Consider the following 23,369-nt stretch of genomic DNA (forward strand, 5'->3'; position numbering starts at 1 on the left):
ACAACCTCTTATAAAACAAACAAATGTTAATTGAGCATATTCTCACTAGGTTCGGCGAGTTGCCCTTGACTGTGCGTCGTGACTTATAATCACTATCGTGCTCCTTCGCATTTGCCAGGTCCAATATTTTGCCTCAGTCTTTCATCTCTATTAAAAATCTTGCACAATCTGTTTGATTGGCCTCTTTAGCTTTAGTTTTTTTTTCGTTGTGTTAATATTTTTTTATACTTCCATTACTATTTTAAGTATTGTATACATATGATTTAGTTTTGTAAGATTTGGTCATTTAACTTCATTTACTTGTTTGAATTTCCTTTAAGCGAGCTCTTGTCTATTGGAAATAAAGAGTTATTCATTTATTTAATAACCGAATTTGTTTTCACATTTCATCTTAACTGTTTTAATGGATTTGATATCTGTTATCGAAGCAACACTAGATAGTATTAACACACAATAACGCGTTTTACCACAAACCGAAACTCAATTTTACGTACCCGACGCGCGTTTCGCCAACCAAGTTGGCATCTTCAGGAGAAGATTAAAACTAAACTTAATAGAACAAATGTTCTCTATATATACACACACATCGAGAAGTGGGAGGGGGAATTACGCACTGTTCACGCAACCAATCAGCACGTATAATGGCTAAATGGGATTGGACCTCTGTCCTTGTTCAGTGCCTTATCCCCTGTCTTAACAATTTCTAAGCTTTCGTAGGCATCTATTTTTCTACTATTATTTACATGTTTAACTAATTTTAAATTACTATACTACGTTAATCTTCTCCTGAAGATGCCAACTTGGTTGGCGAAACGCGCGTCGAGTTATGTTAATCACTCGTTTTGAATTCCAGGACTTGCTCAATCGCCTTTGCCAAATCAACACTCGCCAGAATACATTAAAAAAACTGTAACAATTAAAGAACCGGACGAAGAAGTGGACGGTAAGGAGAGCCCGGAAACTTTAACGCAAAAAGATGCCACAGCGGAGGAATCCGCGAGCAGTGATGACGATTATGACGATGACATTGGGAATACGGAGCTGGAGGGAAGAACGCTATCGGCGAAAGGCCAACAGGTGGGATATTCCATTATTCGAATCTCAATCTCAAACGTGTGAATCAATCTATCAATCACGTTGTCTTCAAATATCACGACCAACGTTTTCTATTATAAAATCATCACCAAATTTATTGATTCGATACAGAATGTTTTAACATGTTCATTCCCTGAAATTTGTTTTTAACTTTTCGCAGATTGACCGTGCCAGCGCTGGAAATGTGAAACGAACCAAGGAAGAAATCTGCGAAGACTTGGAAGACGAAGATGATTTTGGATATACGATGCGTAAGTAATACCTCTTGTGTATTGTTACATTGAAATGGTTCTGAATCGCCTATTTCATATAATGCGATGTCTATAAATCCGAAGTGGTTCGTTTATTACGGGATAATACCTTATCTGAGAATCTGTAAGAAATATAAAAAAAATTAAAGGCAATTTTTTTCATATTTCATTACAGTTACAGTTTCTGGAAACGCCCCATTCTTATAATCTTGCAGTATTTAGCATTTTCAAAAATGGTCACTTTGCATAAGGTTTCCTATTTCAAAAAGTTGTAGTGGAAAGATTAGCAATAAAACTTTTTTCCCTTGTTAAAATGCTAAACTACCATTAATTGACCAAGAAGATAATGGCGAAAAAGAACAATCTAGCACTAGAAAAATGGCATCTGCTGCTATTTGCTGTCGTTTGACATTTTTTTATAAATCATGCCTTGCCGAATTTGCTGAAAAATATCCAAATAGTCAAAAACCTTCAAAAAGCACTGTTAAAGAAGTAATAAAAAAAATATGCAAATTTAGGACCGTTTGAAAAATATATATATTACAAAAAATCAAATCCGTGATATTTATTACCACCCCCAAATGCCCCCCCACCCCCCACATAAAGGTAACGAGGTATTAAGGAAATGAATGGCTCAGAAATTTGAAAAAAAATATGAACTAAACTTTAGGCCGCCAGGAGCATTCCTTTGAATTTTAAAACTCGATTTCTACAAAAATTTATAATTACCTAGTTAAAGTACGTACCATTTAAAAGCAGCGACACATTCAAATATCTTTTGCTTTATGCTGTTTGCTCATTTCTGCATATTGTGGAAAGTGTGCGATATATTAAACCAAACCCCTTAAGTTCGTGGTTACAACGATAATAAGGCAATAAATAGCCTATACATATACCGAATCAAATGAATGTCTTGTGTTTAAATCCGATTGGAGGTCATTTTTTTTCTCATCCAATGTTTAATTTTATTGGATTATTATGCTGCTTAAATTTTGAGTTTTTCAGGACAAACAAATGGATAGTGGCTACAATTCCTTTGAAAGATTTATTTCTGTTTCCATTTCTATTGCATTACTATCAAACATATTTTATATGATACGAAGAAAGGTTATTTCAAAACTGAAACAAATTTAATGACATACATTTTTTATTTCAATTAATTTAAATTTTACTATCCTATTTACGTTTTTCGTCCATTATACTGGATGATCGCAAAAAATTATTTCGTTTGCGATAGTCCACAATAAATCGGATCAATAAATTCAAAATTAATTAGGAACATGAGCCCCCATTTTCATTAATAGTAATCAACGCTTACCGATAGCCATCGCCAGTTTTAGCTACTAATATTATCTGGCAAGCGTATTTAGCAATGCACAATAGCGTGCTAAACGATTTTTCCACATTTTACATTAAAGTTCCATATCGATCCCGAATGTTTTCGTCGTATTTTTTAAATAAAAATAATCAAGATCAGTTGTTTTTCATTCCGTTTCATCGGCGACTTCCGCGTTTTGTTTTATTTCTCTGAAAAATCGCCCACGCAATCGTAACGCAATTTTTAATGAGATTTCTTCCTGTGCGAGATTTGTCGGATAACCGAACGGATCGCGTTATTTGTTTACGTCACAAAATTTGATTTCGATAGGAGTTGATGGGACTCGTCGTTTGTGTAATTTTGTTTTTACAATGATTCCTACTTTTTTGCGTGTGTTCCTTTTACAATATGTAATTTTTTATCATTAATTTTTCTGCATTTTCTAAAATCTAGAATACAATCATCAGATATCAATTTTTCCGGTATTATACGAGATTGTCATCAAATGGTATTTAAGAAAAAAATGGCTAAAAATTTGATGGTTAAATATTTTAATTTTTTTATCTTGTTTTTACAATTGTGGGAAGCTAAAATTTATATGGTATATATTTTGAGCCGTCCTCTTTTGGTCTGTCCTGAAAAGATATATATCCTTCACTGTCAGGAACTATTTTTGGTGAGAGGTTCAAAAATTTCACAACCAATTTAATCGCACGGAACCGGTGGGAACTCCGTCCACATATGCATTTTTTTTCCACTTATTGCTAAAAAATATTGATTAGTGCTGATAAGTTATTGACACAGCTATAGTTTGGTATGGTTAATAACGTGTTAAATGCTAAAAAAGTATGTTTTGAATGAAAAAAATGTCAAAAGGGATTCTTTTAAACATATCCAGTTTCTTCTGATACCATAGGCTATCAGAAGGCACTTATTTTCCACAGTTCAATCCACTATAATCCAATCCAATATAATTACACTGCATTTAAATTTCGTAAAATCCATATGACTAATGAAGAACAATGCCAAAGACGGAAGGAGCTTTGGTTGCAGGACGTGATACTGGTCTATAAATAATCCTAGACAAATACGTACACCTAAGGGTACTAGTCGGTTAATAATTGGTGTAGTGTTATTGACACATATACCTTGAGTCCGATATTTGTAGATCAAATATTAACTGAAGATCATTATCTGCATCCTTTAGAACACAATAAAAGATCTAACCCTAAATATATGAACACAAATAATATGGGAGCCAGATGGTGCACCACCAGACTATTCTTAGCTGTTATTAAGTGCCAAAAATCGTACACTTAAATTTATGAACAATACGTTTAACAAAATGATGGTCGGACGCAGTACTTAGCGGAATAAAATAAAAATCCCCTCTTTTTATTCAATGTTTGTCAATAACTCGAATACAAGAGAAATAATATATAAAATAAGAGAGATCCCAAACTTTTGCTAGTATTTTGTTTTCCATGCTAGAAAAAAACTTGATTTCTAACCCTACATTTTGTTTTTTATTTACCTTGAAATCTTTAAAAACAAAAGTTACAGTAAATCAGAACATGATCACAAAGATAAATTGAACTCACGGTACATCATGATTGATATCACGCGTCGTAAAATATAAATTATGATTTAAAATTTGTACACCTCTTGTACACATCACTTACAACATTACAAATATAGTCGTCTGAATTAGTTAAATTAAATCCAATCCCTATCATTTTAAAAATTATCGCTCTCTTCTATTGAGAGGTTTATCGCGCCATTTTCCTCTCTTTGTTCGGTGTTTTCCTGATTGCGTGTAATCCGATGTTCGACGGTGTTCCCCCAGTTTTCTAGCCGGTTCAAAATTCAGTTGCGCGCCACTAAAACAAACGCTTCGTCTGACTGACTAAAAGCAAAGCGGGGAAGGATCGCATTGATTTCGATAAATTGGTCTGTGCAAAAAAACGCGTCGCGTCGATTCCAGAGTAAACTTGTTTGGGTAGCCAACGATGCGTGGATGATTCGAACGTATAACTCAGGCCATGGATGAAATTAAATAACGCAATTTCAAATTCAATTTTTTATACGATTTACCGTTAACTTATCTACCAGAATAAATATTTACATTGCGCATTTAAATTTAATAACTTGATGTTATTTTAATTATAGGGTGTTATTTCATTGAAGCCATAATCTACTTAGTGAATCTTTACCCCACACTGAGGTCGAATTTATATTTTGTTCGGTTCTGTTAAAAGGAGAGATGAACCATCTTTTAATAAATAACACACTATATTTTCACTATTTAACAAAAAATTACGTTTTACAAAGTAAGTCTTTTAGTTTCTCGTCTGATCTCCATACTCAACCAAAGCATATATTGATATGTAAAACATTGCCAACGTAACTAAACTCCAACCTTAGAACAAAAATAGAAGTCAGAAGAATTATACTTTGATGACGGTTCCTTCGATATAGTTTCAACACGACTGTTTTTGGATTGTGGTTAGTCACGACCCTAATGCACTACGCGACTAATTAAAATTTAACATGTAATTTGCCGCATTCTATCCCTCGAAATGAGAACTTTTAATTGCTACAAAACAAAACAAGCAAAAATAAAAGGAAGTGGAACGTACTACGTCTCACCGTCAGACTGACAAATGACTCAACGTTGACAAATGTTTGAAACATAATCGTGGCAAATATTTCACAGTAATTTTGACAAATAAACTGTAAAATTTATTTATGGTACGAAGCTAACCAACAACATCATCTATATGTGTTGTGGTTATGACTAGGGTTATTTATTTATACCAATGAGGTTATTTATTATAGTGCTTAGAGCAAACCAATTATAGAGCAACGCGAATTAAAAAAAATAATGTTTACAAAATTTGGTAGAGGTACGCCAAAAATAATCCTTGAGACAAATAACAAAACCAATGAATACGCGAAGAGTGAAATGTTACAGAAGTTCTGTGTTCCTAATTGATTTTTTAAAGGCCCATAAATTAGTAAGTCGGTAAGTCAATATTACTCTGTTCTCTGAAAATTTTATTATATAATCTTATTCAATCGTATAGGAAGAGAGTTAGAAAGTGTGACTATTCCTGGCTACCTGGCTGTCTAATGTAGACTGTGCATCTGTCTACATTAGTATATAAAATTACTAGGTACGATATGATAGACTGATCGGGGGTAGTGATAACAGTCACCGAAACCAGTTCTAGCATCCCAAGCATAGTAGGGCGGCGTTTCATAGCTCTTTCACATGTAACGCTATTAAAACTTACAATTCACTTCTGCTGGATATTATTACTTGTTCATCTACTTCTACAGGAGAAGCTGAACCGCTTAGTTACTTAATCTTTTTTCTTATTGTTTTTCTTTTTGTCGTTTTTGGTTAGTTTTGGATGGTTTTGTCATTTTTAGATATTATCCTTTCTTTCTTCCAGTGTCTATTTTTTCTTTCTTTAGGGATATAAAATTTTTGAATTTATCCCCCTTTGATTGGTTTAAAATTGTCATATTGTGAATTTAGATGGACTTAAGGGTTGATATTCATATATATTTTTTGGCGCTGCTAGACCTCGCCACCTATTTAACTCTGTTGTGGTGTTATGTTCTTTTTGTTGCGTTTTAATATATGCCATTTATAAAATTCGATCAACACTAAGAAAAGAAGCAACCCAAACAAAACTTTATATGCTGGAGCATATAATATCCGCACTATGAGAAGTGAAGAACATCTCGCCTGCTTAGAACACGAACTAAAGAACATAAAATGGGACGCCCTTGAAATTAGTGAGACGAGGCTAAAAGGCAAAACGACTACCATCCTTAGATCAGGGCGCCTCCTATTCCAGAAGAACTCGGAAACAAATTCACATATCAACACCTAGTCAACAAGACTAAATCTATATCAGACAGGGTGATATACGTGACCCTCAAGTTGAACGCAATTATCAGTCTTCAAATTATCTGTGCATATGCACCTACTTCCACATCGACCGATGAGGAATTAGAACAATTCTATGAAGATTTATCTACCGCCAAAAAACTCAGAAAACTCCACCTTATCTATTATACTTGGCGATTTTAATGCCAAGATAGGAGGCAAATCCCCAGCAGACCCACCCTATATCGGAAATTTCGGTCTTGGAACACGAAATCAGACAGGACAAACAGTGCTGAATTTTCTTAACAAAGAACGTTTATATTGCATGAACACATTTTACAAGAAAAATCCGAATAGGAAGTGGACTTGGATAAGCCCCGATGACAAGATCAAAAATGAAATAGACTACATCCTTGTTTCGAACAACCGAATGTGCTCAGACGTCTCAGTTATCAACCGGTTTAACACTGGTAGCGACCATAGGCTAGTTAGAGCAATGCTTCATATTAACACGAGATTAGAAAGGAAACGCAAAATGGAAAGAAATATTCGAACACCATAAGCGAGCTAAGTCAGAAAGAGAAGGAGTTCAACCAATGCATAAACGCGAAACTACCAACAGAAGAGTTAAGACAACTGGAATTAAACGAACTCTCGACAAAAATTACCAGCAGTATTCGAACAGCAGTAAAGAAAGTTATTGGACTAAAAAACACAAAAATTCGAAATTCAGCCCAGAAACAGAATAACTTATAGAAGAACGCAGAAACGCCAGCAGAGGCTCACAGAACTACAAAGAACTCAACAAAAGAGTTAAGAAGGCAATCAGAAGAGATCAAAGGATGCAGAATACAAAACTGATCGAAGGGACTATCAAAAACAACGGGAACATGAGAGTTCTTCATTCTAGACAATCGAAAGGCAAACTAACCATCCAGAAAATGAGAAATAGCCGAGGAGAAGTTGTTACTGAAATGGATGAAATTATCAGAACAGTCGAGGACTTCTATCGGAACCTATGCAGCCAAACCCAAAACCAAGATCGATATGACAAGACAAAATCTATTATGAACGTAGGATCAGAAGAACTGGAACCTGTCGATAATGGAGAAATGGAAGCAGCTCTGAAACAACTCAAAAACTGTAAGGCACCAGGAGAGGATCAAATCACAAGCCAGATGCTTAAAATGGACGGAGAGACACTCAAAAAAAGCACTCATAATCCTACTGAATAAATGCCTCGAGGAAGGCAGAAGTCGTTCTTATTTTTAAAAAAGGCGACAATACGAACATAGAAAATTACAGGCCAATTAGTCTGCTATCTGTTTTTTATAAGCTGTTAACCAAAATCATCACAAACCGCCGGAGCCAAAAATTTAATTTCTACCAACCAGTAGAGCTAGCCGGTTTCAGAAAAGGTTACAACACCATCGACCATATCCAGACAGTACGCACGCTGATAGAGAAATGTACGGAATATAATGTCCCACTCCACATGGCCTTTATAGACTACCAGAAGCCGTTTGATTCAATCGAAATCTGGGCAGTGATGAATGCAATGAACAATGCCCGCGTAGACTGGAGATGTACACGCTTACTTCAATACATCTACGAGACTGCCACCCTACATGTAAGAATCAATGAAGACTGGATCACCGGAAAGATTCCAGTGAGAAGAGGTGTTAGGCAAGGTGACACAAGCTATGGAAGATATATTCAAACGTTTATCGAAAACGCCTCAACCACTTACGATTTGCGGACGACATCGAGTTGACAACAATGATTCAAGACCTGAAAGATGCTTCCCAAGCTGTAGGCTTCAAAATTAACCTCCAAAAAACTAAACTTCTGAGCCCTGACAATATAAAGGTCTCCATCGAAAATCACGAGCTAGAAAATGTCAAGGGATATATATATATATATATATATATATATATATATATATATATATATATATATATATATATATATATATATATATATATATATATATATATATATATATATATATATAGGACACAACATCCAGCTGGTTGCATTCGGGAAACTTAGCTATATCTTCCGCAATTCGACTATACCAGTGAATTTGAAAAAGAAGGTCTACAATATGTGTATCCTCCCAGTAACAACATACGGACTCGAGACAGTGGGCAGTGCAAATCGACTCCGAGTCTGTCAAAGAGCAATAGAGAGAGCAATGCTGGGTGTAAGCCTAAGAGAGAGGATCAAAAACGAAGAGATAAGGAGAAGAACAAGGGTCTGTGACGTTGTAGAGTCGATAGTGAGTCTCAGGTGGCGTTGGGCAGGACACGTTACTAGAAACAATTTGAAATGTACCAAAACACTAATGCAGTGACATCCAAGGAGAACGAAAAGAAGTGTGGGGCGTCTTCAAGCGAGATGGATAGATGACATTCAACGACATGCTGGGAAAAACTTAATGCAAACCGTACAGCAAAGGTTGGCATGGAAATCACTGGAAGAGGCCTATGTCCAGGAGTGGATGTCTAGAGGCTGAAGAAGAAGAAAAGATTAATAAAAAAATAAAATATCATAAACTTGGACTTCAGTGATTACAAGCGTGTCTTTGTCTATTTTAAAACATAATGCACTTGATTTATATACTCTCGATTCCAACCAGGTAATTAAGATCCACCGCACTTCAAACTGTTGTCGAATACTCTAGAACACTTCTTACCATATTGCAATATAATGTAATTAAAGAAGCTGGATTCTTAAAGTTTTAAGTAGATCCCAATAAATCCTAAATTACACAATGCTTTCCCAGTGCCTCTAGATTGGACCCAAACAACAATTTAGAGTCCACCATGTTAACTCAATTTAGTTGTATATTGTTTTAATTTAAATTTATATTTGGATTTCTGGAGAGACTATGTAGTGACGTTTATCAACATGTAAATGGAGTTGATTCAGTACACAGAACCAAATTTGTTTAAGGCTGCCTGCAAATTTACTTTGTCTAAAGGCAAATTGACGACAGATAAAATCTTCAGGTTTTCGGCATTAATTAATTAATTAATTTAATGAATACGCTCTGCGAGAATAAGAACGTAGATCATTTAAAAACATAACTAAGAATAGGGGAACCAAATATGAAGACCAGAAATCACATCCAAGCACGCTGATCTTATTTCATTAACAGCAACATTCATAGTTCTATCTTCCAAATAATTCTTTTGAAATGTCTAGTAGCGTCCCCTGCAGACCGAAATTACCTAATTTAATAGTCAACCTGCAAAGGCTTTGGAAAAGTTGGTATAAGCAACGCAGATATCAAGGCCATTTTCCATTGCCTTATAGGCTCTGTTAACAAAAGGGACAAGATTAGTCAGAACATTCACACCCTGGTGGCAACCATTGGGGAGAATAATAGCGATTTTCTCACTTTCCAACTCATCCGTTATAATTTTCTAATGTATCCATTCCAAATATCACTCTACACTTATAACCCATTACACCATAATCAATATAACAAACAATTTAATTAAATCTTACCCCTTATCAGCAGACCATTAATACGTGTAATTAATTTTAACACTTCTGTTAGGGGGACCAACAAATTTAATATTCTTCACAACCCCGTTGCCCCCTAATGTCATTTTATCAAAGGCAAAAGACCGAAAACATATTTTTTCAACATAAATGTATGTAATTGCACATTTGAAAGTAGTTTTTAATTCTTGTCAATGTTTTTAATAACATTTTTCAAATTTAAAGAGAGAGAAAAATTCATAATTTTTGACAAACCTAGTACTGGGAAACATGGAGAATATTTTATGAAAAATAGTTTTTTTCCTAAAATTAGTAAATTAATAAAAAAAAATCAGTAATGATGCGCTACAGTAGAAATCATAAAACTATTGCAAGATCGGAAAATCGGAAAAGTGAACTCTTGCGGCGCCCTGAAACGGAAAATAAACATATTCGGTGGACCGCACATTGGTCTATCGTTAACCGATCAATTTCTGATTTTAATTTTTAATTATTTGTGCTAAACCGCCCTGTGTTATCGAAAAGTACATATTTCGGTTAAAAATGATAAACTACCTAAGCTCTGTTTCAATTAAAACTGTAAATCAACATCAGTAAAAACTAAATTTAAGGACATTTTTGGAAATTATATTTCTTTTGATGATGGCTTCAACTCAAAAGAAATCCAGGCAAAATTTTTTGGTTTATGATGTGGAGATAAGTTTAACAGAACACTCGCCGGCAAAAGCTGACCCCATTTCGGAGTTCGCTTTTACACGCATTCTTCACCGACCTGCTTTGTCTAACAGCCTTCATAATCTGCGAATTGCATTTTGGGAAGAACTTGTTGCCATTCCACAAGAATTTGTTGCGAACCTTCTTGATAAAGTCAGTTTGGAAGAAGGTATTACAGCTTTAAAATGGTTTTACTTTTTATATTATTATGTTCTTTTTACTTTTGTAATTAAACTTACGATTTGGTGTTTATTTGTTGCCCTTTTACAGCTTAATCTGAGGCATCCCAGTAAAAACAGAAATAATGACGTGATTAAAAAAAATTGTTCATAATAGTTCAAATTCAAATTTGAATACATATTGTTTTTTAATAGCATATAAATTTAACACTTAAAAGTTGGCCGTGCTTGTAACTGGATTCAAAATAAATCATTTTGTAACAAATATTCTTAAATTCCAGTTTTTGGACTTGATGAATTTGGGGCTGGTTATCCGTTACAATGACACCGTTATCCGGAATATTTTTTAAATATTTTGTTATATGTTATATTTTTAGATATATTTTTTATACAGTTTTCAAAAAGTTCTACACTTCTATTATGATGATAGTCCAAGACAACAACAGGATGTTTGGAATAAATTCCTTTTTTAATCCAGCGTGAATTATGGTGCGACATATTCCTTTATTTGGAGAATCTTTTATCTCTCAGTTTTTACTGGAATCAACGCATTCTTTGGATACTGCATCGTGTTTGTCTAACCACTATTTGGGATTCCATTACCATTTATTTTTTGTCTATTTTGCCGTATTATAATCTTATTTTACAAATAACTCTATGGAGGCTGCTACAAACAATAATTAAAAAGGTTTTATTTTCTCCTAGCTTCTTTTTCCAAAGTAGCAACAATCTTGGATAAGGAAAATATATTTTCCTTCTTATCATATCTTGTTCACTATTGCCCAGACGGTGATATTGACTACCACTACGCTTTTTCTTTCATTCAATAATTCACTGTTAAAAAAATCCTTTATCGAGGATATTGGCGTCTTTGTAGTTATCCAGATTTCTTTTAAAACCTTCTTATTTAATTAAACATTCATACACATTTCACATTTCCTTTGCATCTAATGATAACGGAAAAATTGGTAAAACGCAGGTAAGACGGATTATTCAACACTGTTATACTTCGACCAGTGCTTTTACAACCGACCCCGTGATTAACTTTGCTTTCTGTTTATTACTCCAAAAGCGCAGTCCCTTATAAAACACAATGCCGAGCAGAACCTTACCTGAAACCATTCCAGGACCGTCCTAGGAATTTATCTACTTACCCTAACAAGCGGGATATAAGTATGTTTTCAATCTTTTTTGCCAAGCAAGTCTTGAAACATGTACATAAAAAATTAGTACAAAGTAACAATTTATTACGTTCTATTTCATTACATTTCTGCATAGTATCATTATTAATATACAAAATATGAAATATAATAATAATAAAGTATCAGTCATCTAAAAAATCGCCACTATCGCTACTGTCGTCACCTAATTCAAAGAATCAACTCCGCTACTAATCGTTCTCGATAAATATTTTCTTCTTTTATTATTTATTAGCACTTGACGTTTATTAATTGTTTGAAACTGAAAATCCATTTTTTTCAAAAAAGTACGCAACGACTCTTTGACACATTTAATGTTTAAGTCTGTCAGTAGTTCTAGAGTTAAAACACTATTCACTTTATAAGCGTCGTAAATTATACGGCTAATTAGATCTTCGTGTTGCTCTTTAAAAACTCGGGAAGTACCAGCATCTTCTCTCACTTTCCTCTTGACTATTCCATTTGCAACAATTTTTCTTACAGTTGACTTCGGAATTTTGGTCATTGTCACTTGTTTTTTGATTGCTTCTCCTACTTCCTCTTCTGAATTTCTTATAAAATTGTAAACATTAAAAACAATTTGTTTAGCATCCGAAGACAAATGGATCCGTTTTTTTATTTGGTGAGATAGCTCGTCTTCTAAAAAATTGTCATTAGGCTCGACTACCATCTCCATTTCGTCTTCAAATTCTGCATCATTTTCAATGTCTTCTTCTAACAGTGGCGCATCCGCCTCATTATACGGTATCCACATTTTAAAGTGTTAAGAAATAGGAACCTTCAAAAAATGATTAATTGTAAGATTCTAATAAATATTTATCTGTATGCTTATGACGTACCTTTATCTACCGCGAATATAATCTATAGTCTTAAAAAAGACTTTGTTGTTTACAAATCGAAGAACTATGTAGAAGACACAAAAATTCAAGAAGAAGAACGTTATTAATCGACAGGCACACAAGAAAAAATGATTATTTTCAAACTTGGCTGTAAGAAAAATAGAGTTCAGGTACTTACCCTTACCCTTTGAACTATACAGTGAAAAAAAAATCTCTCAGGGTCAAAGCTCGAGAATCAGGTGCATAAATACGTGACTTACTGGAAGGATCACAGTCAAATACCTCCGTAATATATACGAACATATTGCAATGTAGGTTAAACTCTAACCACGATACATATTACCTGCTGTTAAAATAAACGCTTCTACTTATTCGAAAATACCTCGCGTCAATGCTTAATCAAATTTAAAACGGTCCAATTATGTTTCAAGTAAAGTAATTAAAGTTTCTACAAATATTTGTTACGGTCCATCTCAAGCAAGATCTACTTTATGCAGAGTAAACATCTGTTGGGATGTGTTTTACCACGGTCCTGCGAAGGTCTTGGGTTAAGATACTATAAAATTCTTAAAACAATAAATGTAGTATATTTTTGGTGGTATTATACTTGTCTCTTCCGTATAAATCAATTAACGGCTATTTTTGTTTAGTTAGTAGATATGTAGTTCGTAATTACCACTTTGGGACACACAATAGCAGCATCGGCACACAAGTAAAATATTTATGTGTTTATTTATTAATTTAATTTGATATTGATGGACGAATTTTTGAATGACTTTCTAAAAAAAAACAATAAAAAATCTTTTAAAAACCGAACAACAAATAACGGGGAATATTTTACTACGAAGACGAATTATTTCCCCAAGTTCAAGATGGAATTCTGTCCCATTTTAACCTTATTAAGGCAAAGGGATAACAACTTCTCGAATAACACGGCGAAAGCCCTTCCGTCGAAACGCAATTTCTATCGGAGACTGCGCTCGTTTTCCCATCATCGCGTTTTCAGCGTTGAGCTTTTCAGGTCTCGGAGTTTCAGCTACAGCTTTCAGTCATCGATTTGACGTAGGTGGTGTACGCGATTCTCAGATCTGGTCCCGGTGGCGGGTAAACTTCGCAAAGGTGTCGTTATAAAATATTTCTCGCGACTGGTAATTTATCATCAGCTATGATCGCCCAGCGAAACAAAAATATTTGTACGGAATGATATATCTCTCTCAATTTCTATTAGTTCTCGTAACGACTCTTTTGGGAACGTGAATCATTTGTCTTAATTGTGTTTTCATCGTTAATTTAAAAATATACACATCTCACCAAAATTAACGCACCCCCAAAATTTGGACCATATTCCAAAATTAATTTTCTTGCAAACTGCTGAAGAAAATTAACTTTGGAATTTGGTCCAAATTTTAGTGGTGCGTTAATTTTGGTGAGATGCGTATATTTTTTTAAATTAACGATGTCACGAAAAACATTCGTATTTAAATGTAAGTTTTTGGCATGTACACAGTGAAAAACCAGTGTAATAATCGATGTTTGGCACATTCTTTGGACATTCCCCTCAACACTATCCATTGGGTGTCTAAGTCAATAACTACCTCCATCTTTACTCAGCATCTTGTTTTTTATTCACATCTTTAACTCACTTATTAAATGAAATACATAATTTAATGCCAAATGTAACAATTGCGGTTGATAAAAAAAAATCACAAAAATCACAAACATTAAGCAACTAAAAAATTAATGTCCCGTACTACATACTTTGAACCAAACGTTTAATTAAACGTTAATAAGCATGCATTCACGGACATTTTAAGAGTATTGACAGAAATTCCCACAGAATGTGACTAATATTGAGTATAAAACTTGACTTTCTTTGAACACTTGCTGAAACTGAAATTCAAATAAAAATGTTTCGAAATCGATCCAAATTTTAGTGGTGCGTTATTTTTGATGCGAAGTTTATTTCAAAAAGCTTAAAAATTTCATTTTTAACATTTTATCGAAGGTAAAAATGTTTTTCGTAACTTTTCTACCAAAGAAATTAATACAAGTTAATATGTAATTATAAAACGATGTTATAAGAAATTTCTTATAACGTTGAATAGGATTTAGTGAATTTTTATGATTTTTTTAGAATACGGTTTACGAATATTACTCAAGGCTATGCTGTAACCATCGTTTGTTTAATTTCATAGCACAATATTTTGCGATCAATTTTGATGTAACTTTCGTTCTTACCATTACTACACATACATTGATCAAGGTTGCCATGTCTGAAAGTAGCCGGGCACCCAACTAACATTTTTCGCAGCTTACGGTTTCATTATTATTTAACGCATATTTATAAGGGGTTTATGTGAAACCTTAGCTTTTATAGTTTTATAAGAAAACAATTAGTGTTACAAGTTTTACAAGATGTCCAATAATTACTTTAACACCTTAAGTTTCATAATAATGTATGGTGTTGATTAATTCAGTTTTTTAAAAACTGTTCTTATGGCTTTCTTAAAAAAACTTATTATAAAACTTTTACTCTTGGGGTCTTATAGCATATCCGGTAAAAATAGCAAATATTCTACAGCTGTCAAATCCGGGCTCCTATGCGCTTGGAACGACCAACAAAAACGATACCGTTTTCCGATTTTTTTTTCGTAAGCGCAATTATTAAAGACATGTTTAGTTTGATTCTAAACTTTACCTACGTATTTATAGAAAATAAAACACACCTCTTTCTAGACAAATAAATAAACAACAACTGGATAGTGAGGCTATGATTCAATTGTTTTTTTTATGAATAGGAATAAGGAAAATGCGATGTTTTTTCAGTTAAATTAATTTATTACAAAAAGTTACCTGTCAAAATAATCAATTTTTCATAATTGTCATATTTTATAATAATAATTAAAACTAAAGAATTTTGCTTTCAATTTGAAATAGCTCCTGTATGTTACATATTTTTGAATAGCTCATAAGCCTTATACAATGATACGATTTTAATGTACAGCTAGACAGCCTCAAATTTAAGAAGACTGCTTCAACGGTTTGCCTTTACGGCGTCTTACGGATACACTTTTTTATTTTATTCAGTTTTTAATGCTAAAGTAGCACTACAATAACGGTGTACCAATTTTTAAGATTTGTAGCAAGAGAAAGATCAAAAACTGACTTAAAAACCGAAACGCTAACTAAACCCAGATTATTATATACTGATCGTAAGGTTTATAATTTTAAGTATATCTTGGAGAGCTCTTCGCCTTTTCACACAGGAGATTTGTTATATTTATTTGTTATTGATTTGTACAACTGTACTCTTTTGGGAATAAAAGTTTAAATTATTATTATTAGATATTATTGTTAAACTATTAAAAATCAAAACCAAGCTGATCGTTAACTCGATTGGTCAGACGCGCATGCCTAGAAGAAGTTAAGTTTGTTGTGGTTTTTAACAGTTTACCGAAATTATTTTTTTACCTTTTTTTTCATTTGAATTGAATCGTTTAACAAGTTTTTGCGGTTTAATGATATATTTTATTGATTAGTGTTTAGTTAATTGTTTGATAATCAAATGAGGCTTCGTATTGCTGAAAGAAAAAGTCTCCGGATAGATATAATTTAGTATTTATGTATTTAGTAAAAGCGAATACTCAAGGATATCTTGATATTTGGCCGTGTTTACTGTGTCTTCAATAGAGTGCCCTGTGGAAACTTTCAATTCCTTTTGAGATAATCCTTACGTAATATATTTTGTTTCGAATCCCACGTAGACATCAAATCTGCTTTCGTCGCTACAGATAACTTTTTTCTAATTATGTTTAGTCAACAAAAGCTTTATTCAGTGCATTATTTACAATAATTAAATAACTAAAAATCTTTCGATAAATTGTCATTTTATTCGCTTATTCCAACGTTGGTAATGGAATGGATGATGATTTTGGGATCTAGCTGACATTTAGCAATGTATTGCAGAGCGAATTTGGTGCAAACGACATGCAGTTTCAAACAGATCTATTTAACTGTGGATAATGTGAAATTTTTGAGGTTTTCGGAACTTCTGGAAATTTATATTCGAATTAAATAACGTCAAACTTTTAAGAGGAAATGAGTTTTCTCACAGAAGTTTTTCCATTATTGAGGTGGGTATTGGAATGACGAGTTCTTAGCGATTCGTCGAGAAAAATGAAATATTGAAACGGGTTCGCCTTTGTTTCGCGGAAGTTTATATTTGCAATTTATCTCAGAACTTTCCCGTTAAAAGAGACAAGAGGAATTATCTTAATAATAGCGTAAAGAAAACCCAGCAAAGTAACAGCGTAAGCAGACATGGGATGTTTACGAGTTCCGATTCGAACGGGAATGTTAAACAGCCGTAAAATAAATGTTTAAACGCGTTAGTTTATTGAAACATAACAAAAGGACACGTAGTTGATCTCCACAATTAAATGCTACCGGACATGAATAACATTAACACCTGATTGTTGGTTAATATCACCGTGTCGTACATTAAGTATTTGTTTCTGTATAAAATAAACCCACTCAAACGATAACAATCACACTTTGTTCTGGAATTGCGACGGAAGGTATTTGTTGTGAATTGCTTCTGCCTCTAAGGGCCCAAACCAACGAAGGTAACAGTGAAAGAATGTTGGATGACGGTTAGAAATTTAATATAGTGACTCAACATTTTTCGCCACTTAAGAAATAACGGATACGTATAAGGGATTTAAAAGAAACCTTAGCTTTTTTAACAGTTTTTTATAGTTTTATAAAAAAAACATTGATGTTTTTTAAGTTTTGTAAGACGTTCATTACCATTAAATAGTAGAACATTTAAGATTTATAATGTCGTATCCAAAACTTTTGCGCTATTTTATATATAAAATTTTTGGTGTTGGTTACTGCAAGTTTTTGTTGTTTTGTAATTTTTTTTACTCTCAAGATTTTATAACTTACTTCGTAAAACCCTTATAAATCTTAAGTACCTAATAGGTATTCTATAGCTACTATAAAAGCTGGACTCCCATGCGCAATGAACGACTTTCAAACACGCTGCTCTTTTCCCAAGTCTTTCGTTTGTTCTGAACTTTTTTCTAGATTGAACTGAAGTGGCTTTTACTTGATGAAAATCCATTTATCAAAATAAATAAGAACTAAAAGTTCAGATTTTCACGAAATTATATATTATGACATGACAATTGTTTCGACAACACCGTGTCTGATTTGATTTGATAAAGACACGGTGTTGTCGAAACAATTGTCATGTCATAATATATAATTTCGTGAAAATCTGAACTTTTAGTTATTATTTAGTTTGATTTTTTTCTAAATATTTATAGAAATCTACAGACTTCCAAGAACACATAAATATATAACAACTAAAGAGTGAGGTTATGAATGCATAATTGACATTTAACGTTTGCGCACTAGTAGGTTTCAAATGGTTTTTCTGTTACTTTTACTTTTGTAGTGGTAACGAAGGTTTTATAAATACCTTTTTGGTAACTTATGAATATATAAATATTCCAAAATAACCTTAAGTTTTGTCGCAAGAGCAGTAGTGCTATAAGTAATAAATAAATAACAACTAAAAAGTGAGGTTATGAATTAATAATTGATATTTAACAATTGCGCACTAAGTTTTTAATTGCTGTTACTTATAGTTTTATAGCGGTTGCGAATGTTTTTTGAATACCTTTTTGGTTACTCATGAAAATATAAGTATTCCAAAATCGTCTTAGGTTTTTGTTGCAAGAGCAATAGTGCTGTAAGACAGCTCGATAAGTTTAAAAGTTTGCAAGGCGTTAATATTACTTGAAAGCCCGTATAAAACTATAAGTTCTTAAAAATTGAACCTGGTTAACGTGGCGTCGTTTTATATGGCGTCTTGTTATGTTTTTTTCTAATCTGTCTTCATTGCTCTCGGCTTTCCCATAAATTTTCAGTCAGCTCCTTCAATCTGATTTCTTTTTCCACTTCTTCTCTCCGAGTTTTTTGCCACCTTCCTCGTTTTCTGCGCTCCTGTGGATTCTATTGAAGTATTTGCGTGGGAAGGCGTTGTTCATACATCCCTTGTAACCATACCATACTAATTGTTTTATTTTAATGTTGTCCAAGATGACATGTGTTACGGCCTTAATCTCTTTATCGCTTTTCAGTTACTTAAGTTTAAATGGGAAATTTAGCAGGATGAAGTTTTCTACAACATTTCGATGACTATACGTACGAACCATAGACGCCCAACTAAAAAAGTCCGTATGTCATTCATAACATTGCTGTTTTTGTAATGCCTGTATAGCCATTTCCTCAAGGCACGAGTGGGAGTGAGGAGTGATAATGTAAGCCACATCCGATGCCTGTGAGTGTTCTTTGGAAATCTACATTACAAGAAAATAAGTACACTTATGAAACACATCTTCGATTTGCTTACATACACATGAAAAATACTTCGGAATTCAAAGCGACAAGTTCTTTGCATACTTCGCAGTATTAAGGCTTTTTTGCAACCAGTTTTTACAATAGTATCACAGCCTGCACGGTTTCCGGATGTAGAGCTCCCCATAAAAACGCTAGCTGATATTTGCATCACTTTAAAATGGAAGCAATAATTGGTTTAATTAGTTTAATTAGTTTATTACTTAATTTTCCCTTTTTCCTTTTTTTCGATGTACTCAAACCGTAAGTAACATTTCTTAAATTAATTTTCGTTTTAAACTGTTCAGTTAAAACTCGTCAAAGATTTTGAGCAATTAAAACGATATCTCATGCCCGAAACTCAGAAGCGAGATAAATATGAAATTGCAATTATTACCCATTAAGGACTTAGAGTCACAAATTTACACAATTCGGAAACAAAATTTGCGGCTCTCGAAGGACTAGGCGGCCCTTATAGTTACCATACAATGTTTTATACACTTCGCATCAAAACTAACGCACCCCTAAGAATTGAGTAAATTTTCTCGCTAGTTGCTGACTCAATTTGGATAAATATATTTTTAATAGTAGCTTAAATCTTCTAAAGAAAAGGCAGTTTTATACTCAATGTTTTATTGTTTAGCGTTTCCAGACTTTATTTCACCACGGCCCACTTAAAAATATTTTATCATATGGCGAATCTCTTCTCTTTATAAAATATTACAAACACAAAAATTTTTAGGACTAAAAAATTTACAAATACACAAGAAATATAAATAATAAAAATATTTTATTATTGTCGCTTAATGCGATGGACGTGCACTTTTTTTGTCAGTTCTTTCCGTTAAACTAATCCACGTCTCCCTAGGGAGGCGTGCCTTTCAGTTTGGAAAAGAATTGGACTTGGTCAAGACCCTGTTCCACCTAGTTAACAATAATAAAATATAAATAAATAAACATCACTTTTTTTGATGCCGCGTTTATTTTAAAAAGTCAAGTAACAATGCTATACAACTGAATAATATAATGTTGCGTTTTATATTACCAGGGTTATTGATAACATAACATAACTTTTTACTCCGGAACCAAAGTATTTTAAAAGTATGGGAAACGAATAACAATTCTAACGATGGATAAGAAACCCCATCCGAAAGACATTTTTCGGCTTCCATACGTTTTCCCGTTGAGTTCGCGCACACGACTTCCTTTTTTCCCTTCTAACTCGTTTCCAATAACGCAGATCAATCAGAAAGTTTTACAAACCTTCCGAAAAGCACCGTTGACGAATTTCCGACGGCGACGGACAATATCAAATAAAATCTCCCGCATTTTCGTGACCTATTTTCGCGTACGCGCAGAATATAACATTTGAGGAAGGTAAACTGAATCAATATTTACTAAGTGCTTCTATGCATTATGATTGCTAAGTAGAAAACCGTTAAGTATCTGAAATACGTCGGGTGCAAAATATTTCGTGTCGCTTTTTCTTAACAGACCCTTCAAGTTTTCAGAAAATGTTATCCGCATCTCGCCGTTATCAAAAACTAATTATAGAACTGTCGTAAAGTGAAACTCGCTTTGAAAATATTGGAGAGACAGTCGCTCTATAGTACTAGTATAGCGTAGCCTATTTATTATCGAAACATTCTGTATATTCTGTATATTAAGGCATTTTTGAGATCCTCAGAAAATTCTAGACATGTTTCATATATAATACCCTATACCTATGATACCGGAATATCTAACATATTTTGAAGTTTATGTGAAAAATGATGTTTACAGGACTAAATGTATCTATCGATTTTGTTTGCTATGTAAGAATCTCTAAACTGAAACGAAAATATTATCATTGAACTCAACGTGCTTCGTACAAATATCTACAATTTCGGAGTGTGTGTATTGTAGTTGGTGAAAAATTACAACATTTGTTTTGGTTAGTTTTTGTCATTACTATTGTTATTGTTTTTTTTTGCTGCATCTACCTAATTTTTTATGTATTTATAAAAAGATATCAGAAAAAATAGCTTGAAATAAAAAACCGACCGAGTTGACGACTTAAACAAGAGTACCTTTTCCATGAAAACAGTTTTTTTATCATTGTTCAACCACTCTATAGGAAATAGTATATTATGCAACAAGTGCGGTAAACGGCATTTGACTCACGAGTGTTTATTAAACGAGTGACTTAAAAAGTTCACCGAACGTGTTGCATACTATACTTTTTCTACAACCGTTAGTTTTGGGTACATTTTCGCAAAACAACATGAATACATTCACTGACATGACCGTCAGAATTGACACACGTCGCAATTCAAGGCATAGAAAATATCTCCGAAAACATCCGATTGCTCCCAAATCCTTGAGGTAAAATCCCGGAAGTGTCCGAAGTGGCTCAGATTCGTGGGAAACGAAACTGAAGTGGTAAAGTGGCGCTTCCCGCACGTTAGATCGGTGTGTAATTAGGCATTTTGCAGACGGGAGTAGAAAAAAAATATTATTTGATTTTTCTGAATAATAAGGTGAAACTAGGGCCTATAGGAGCACAGCCAACGTTTGAATGAGGCATGTTGAGCTCAATGATGAGGGGAGGTGGGAGGTTGCCTATTCTTTATGAATTAACCTTTGCCAAAGTGGAAACGTTTAAAGGAAAAGTCTCGTTCTTAAAACTGATGTCGGTGTCTGTGGCCTAATTTCCATACAATATTATATTATATATTCATACTAAATCGATAATTTCTCTCAATCAATATGGTATTCTGGTATCTACTAATGTTAAAAACTTAAATTTAGGTAGAAAGTGTATGGTGGTATGATCTGGCAAAAGCATTTCATACGGTTCCTCACGCAAAGCTTATTGAAGTATTAGATCATTATGGTATTAGAGGAATAGTCTCAAAATTAGTATAAAATTATCTAGCAGATAGGTATCAGATTGTGAAAGTAAATGGCTACACAAGTAACAATCTCAAAATAAAAATTGGTGTCCCGGAAGGACACTTATACTTTCAATTACATATATAAACACTTTATTGAATTTAAGCGCCAGTGCCTTGATTGTGTCATAGCGTTTTCTCTAACTGCAGCACGTACGCCAGAATATGAATTTATATCTTTATTTATTATATTATGCAAAAAATACTTGGGCATTATGATAGATAAGCATCTGAAATGGGGACCAAATATTGATTATTTAACAAATAAAATTCGTAAACTCATATACAAATTTATTTTCTAAGAGAATTTTTAAATAAAAAACTTGTTGTGATTGTTTAGGAAGCGTTTGTTGGATCAATAATTAGGTATGAGATTTTTTGTTTGGGGAGGCTTATACAACAACAGCTTATATAAGCTCAATATCATACAGAAATGTATTCTCGAAATTATTTTTGATGTAGTTTAATTTAGTCTTTTAATTAGTTTTCGCAAGAAAGTTTTAATATTAGATCCATATATATAATAACTGTGTTCGTGAATATCTTCACGAAGGCTGTGAGGAATCTCCTTGATCATAACTATTTGACACGTGGTAGAACAAACAGAAATATTCAAGTACCAACTAATTGCAATAATATAAATTTAAAATATATTGGTCGCAAAGTAAATAATATTTTTCCAAAAGAGATAAAAAATATTACTAATTCTAGAAATTATATTCAAGCTTGTAAATCCTTTTTATGGCATAACAGTGAAAGATCGCAATCTCTGTTTGAATGACCACACTGTACATATTTTTGTTGTAATAGATTTAGATGTTGGGAGTATTATTTACGCACTATTGTACATACTATGTAATGATATTATATAAAATAGAATATTATATCTTTTTGTTAAAATTTCATCAATATAAGATAGGGCACATACAAATACTTGCAATCTTTTTTAAAACTAATATTTAAATAAGTTATCGGTATAATTTTAAATCTTTTAAAAAAACTTAAAATTACATTTATCA

At 33.2% G+C, this 23,369-nt stretch overlaps 1 protein-coding gene across 2 annotated transcripts in view; it reads left to right on the forward strand.

Annotated features, from left to right (window-relative positions):
• The window catches only part of LOC132708127 (uncharacterized), a 175,314-nt gene that overhangs the window by 101,767 nt on the left and 50,178 nt on the right, over positions 1-23,369 (forward strand). For both annotated transcript variants that reach the window (XM_060680256.1, XM_060680257.1), the window contains exons 19-20: positions 854-1,077; positions 1,256-1,346. In XM_060680256.1, the coding sequence (XP_060536239.1) occupies positions 854-1,077; positions 1,256-1,346 (315 nt within the window). The remainder of the gene's footprint in view (positions 1-853; positions 1,078-1,255; positions 1,347-23,369) is intronic.

This window comes from Cylas formicarius, unplaced genomic scaffold (genome assembly GCF_029955315.1).
Source record: "Cylas formicarius isolate icCylForm1 unplaced genomic scaffold, icCylForm1.1 PGA_scaffold_10__41_contigs__length_53128322, whole genome shotgun sequence".
Taxonomy (NCBI): Eukaryota; Metazoa; Arthropoda; class Insecta; order Coleoptera; family Brentidae; genus Cylas; species Cylas formicarius.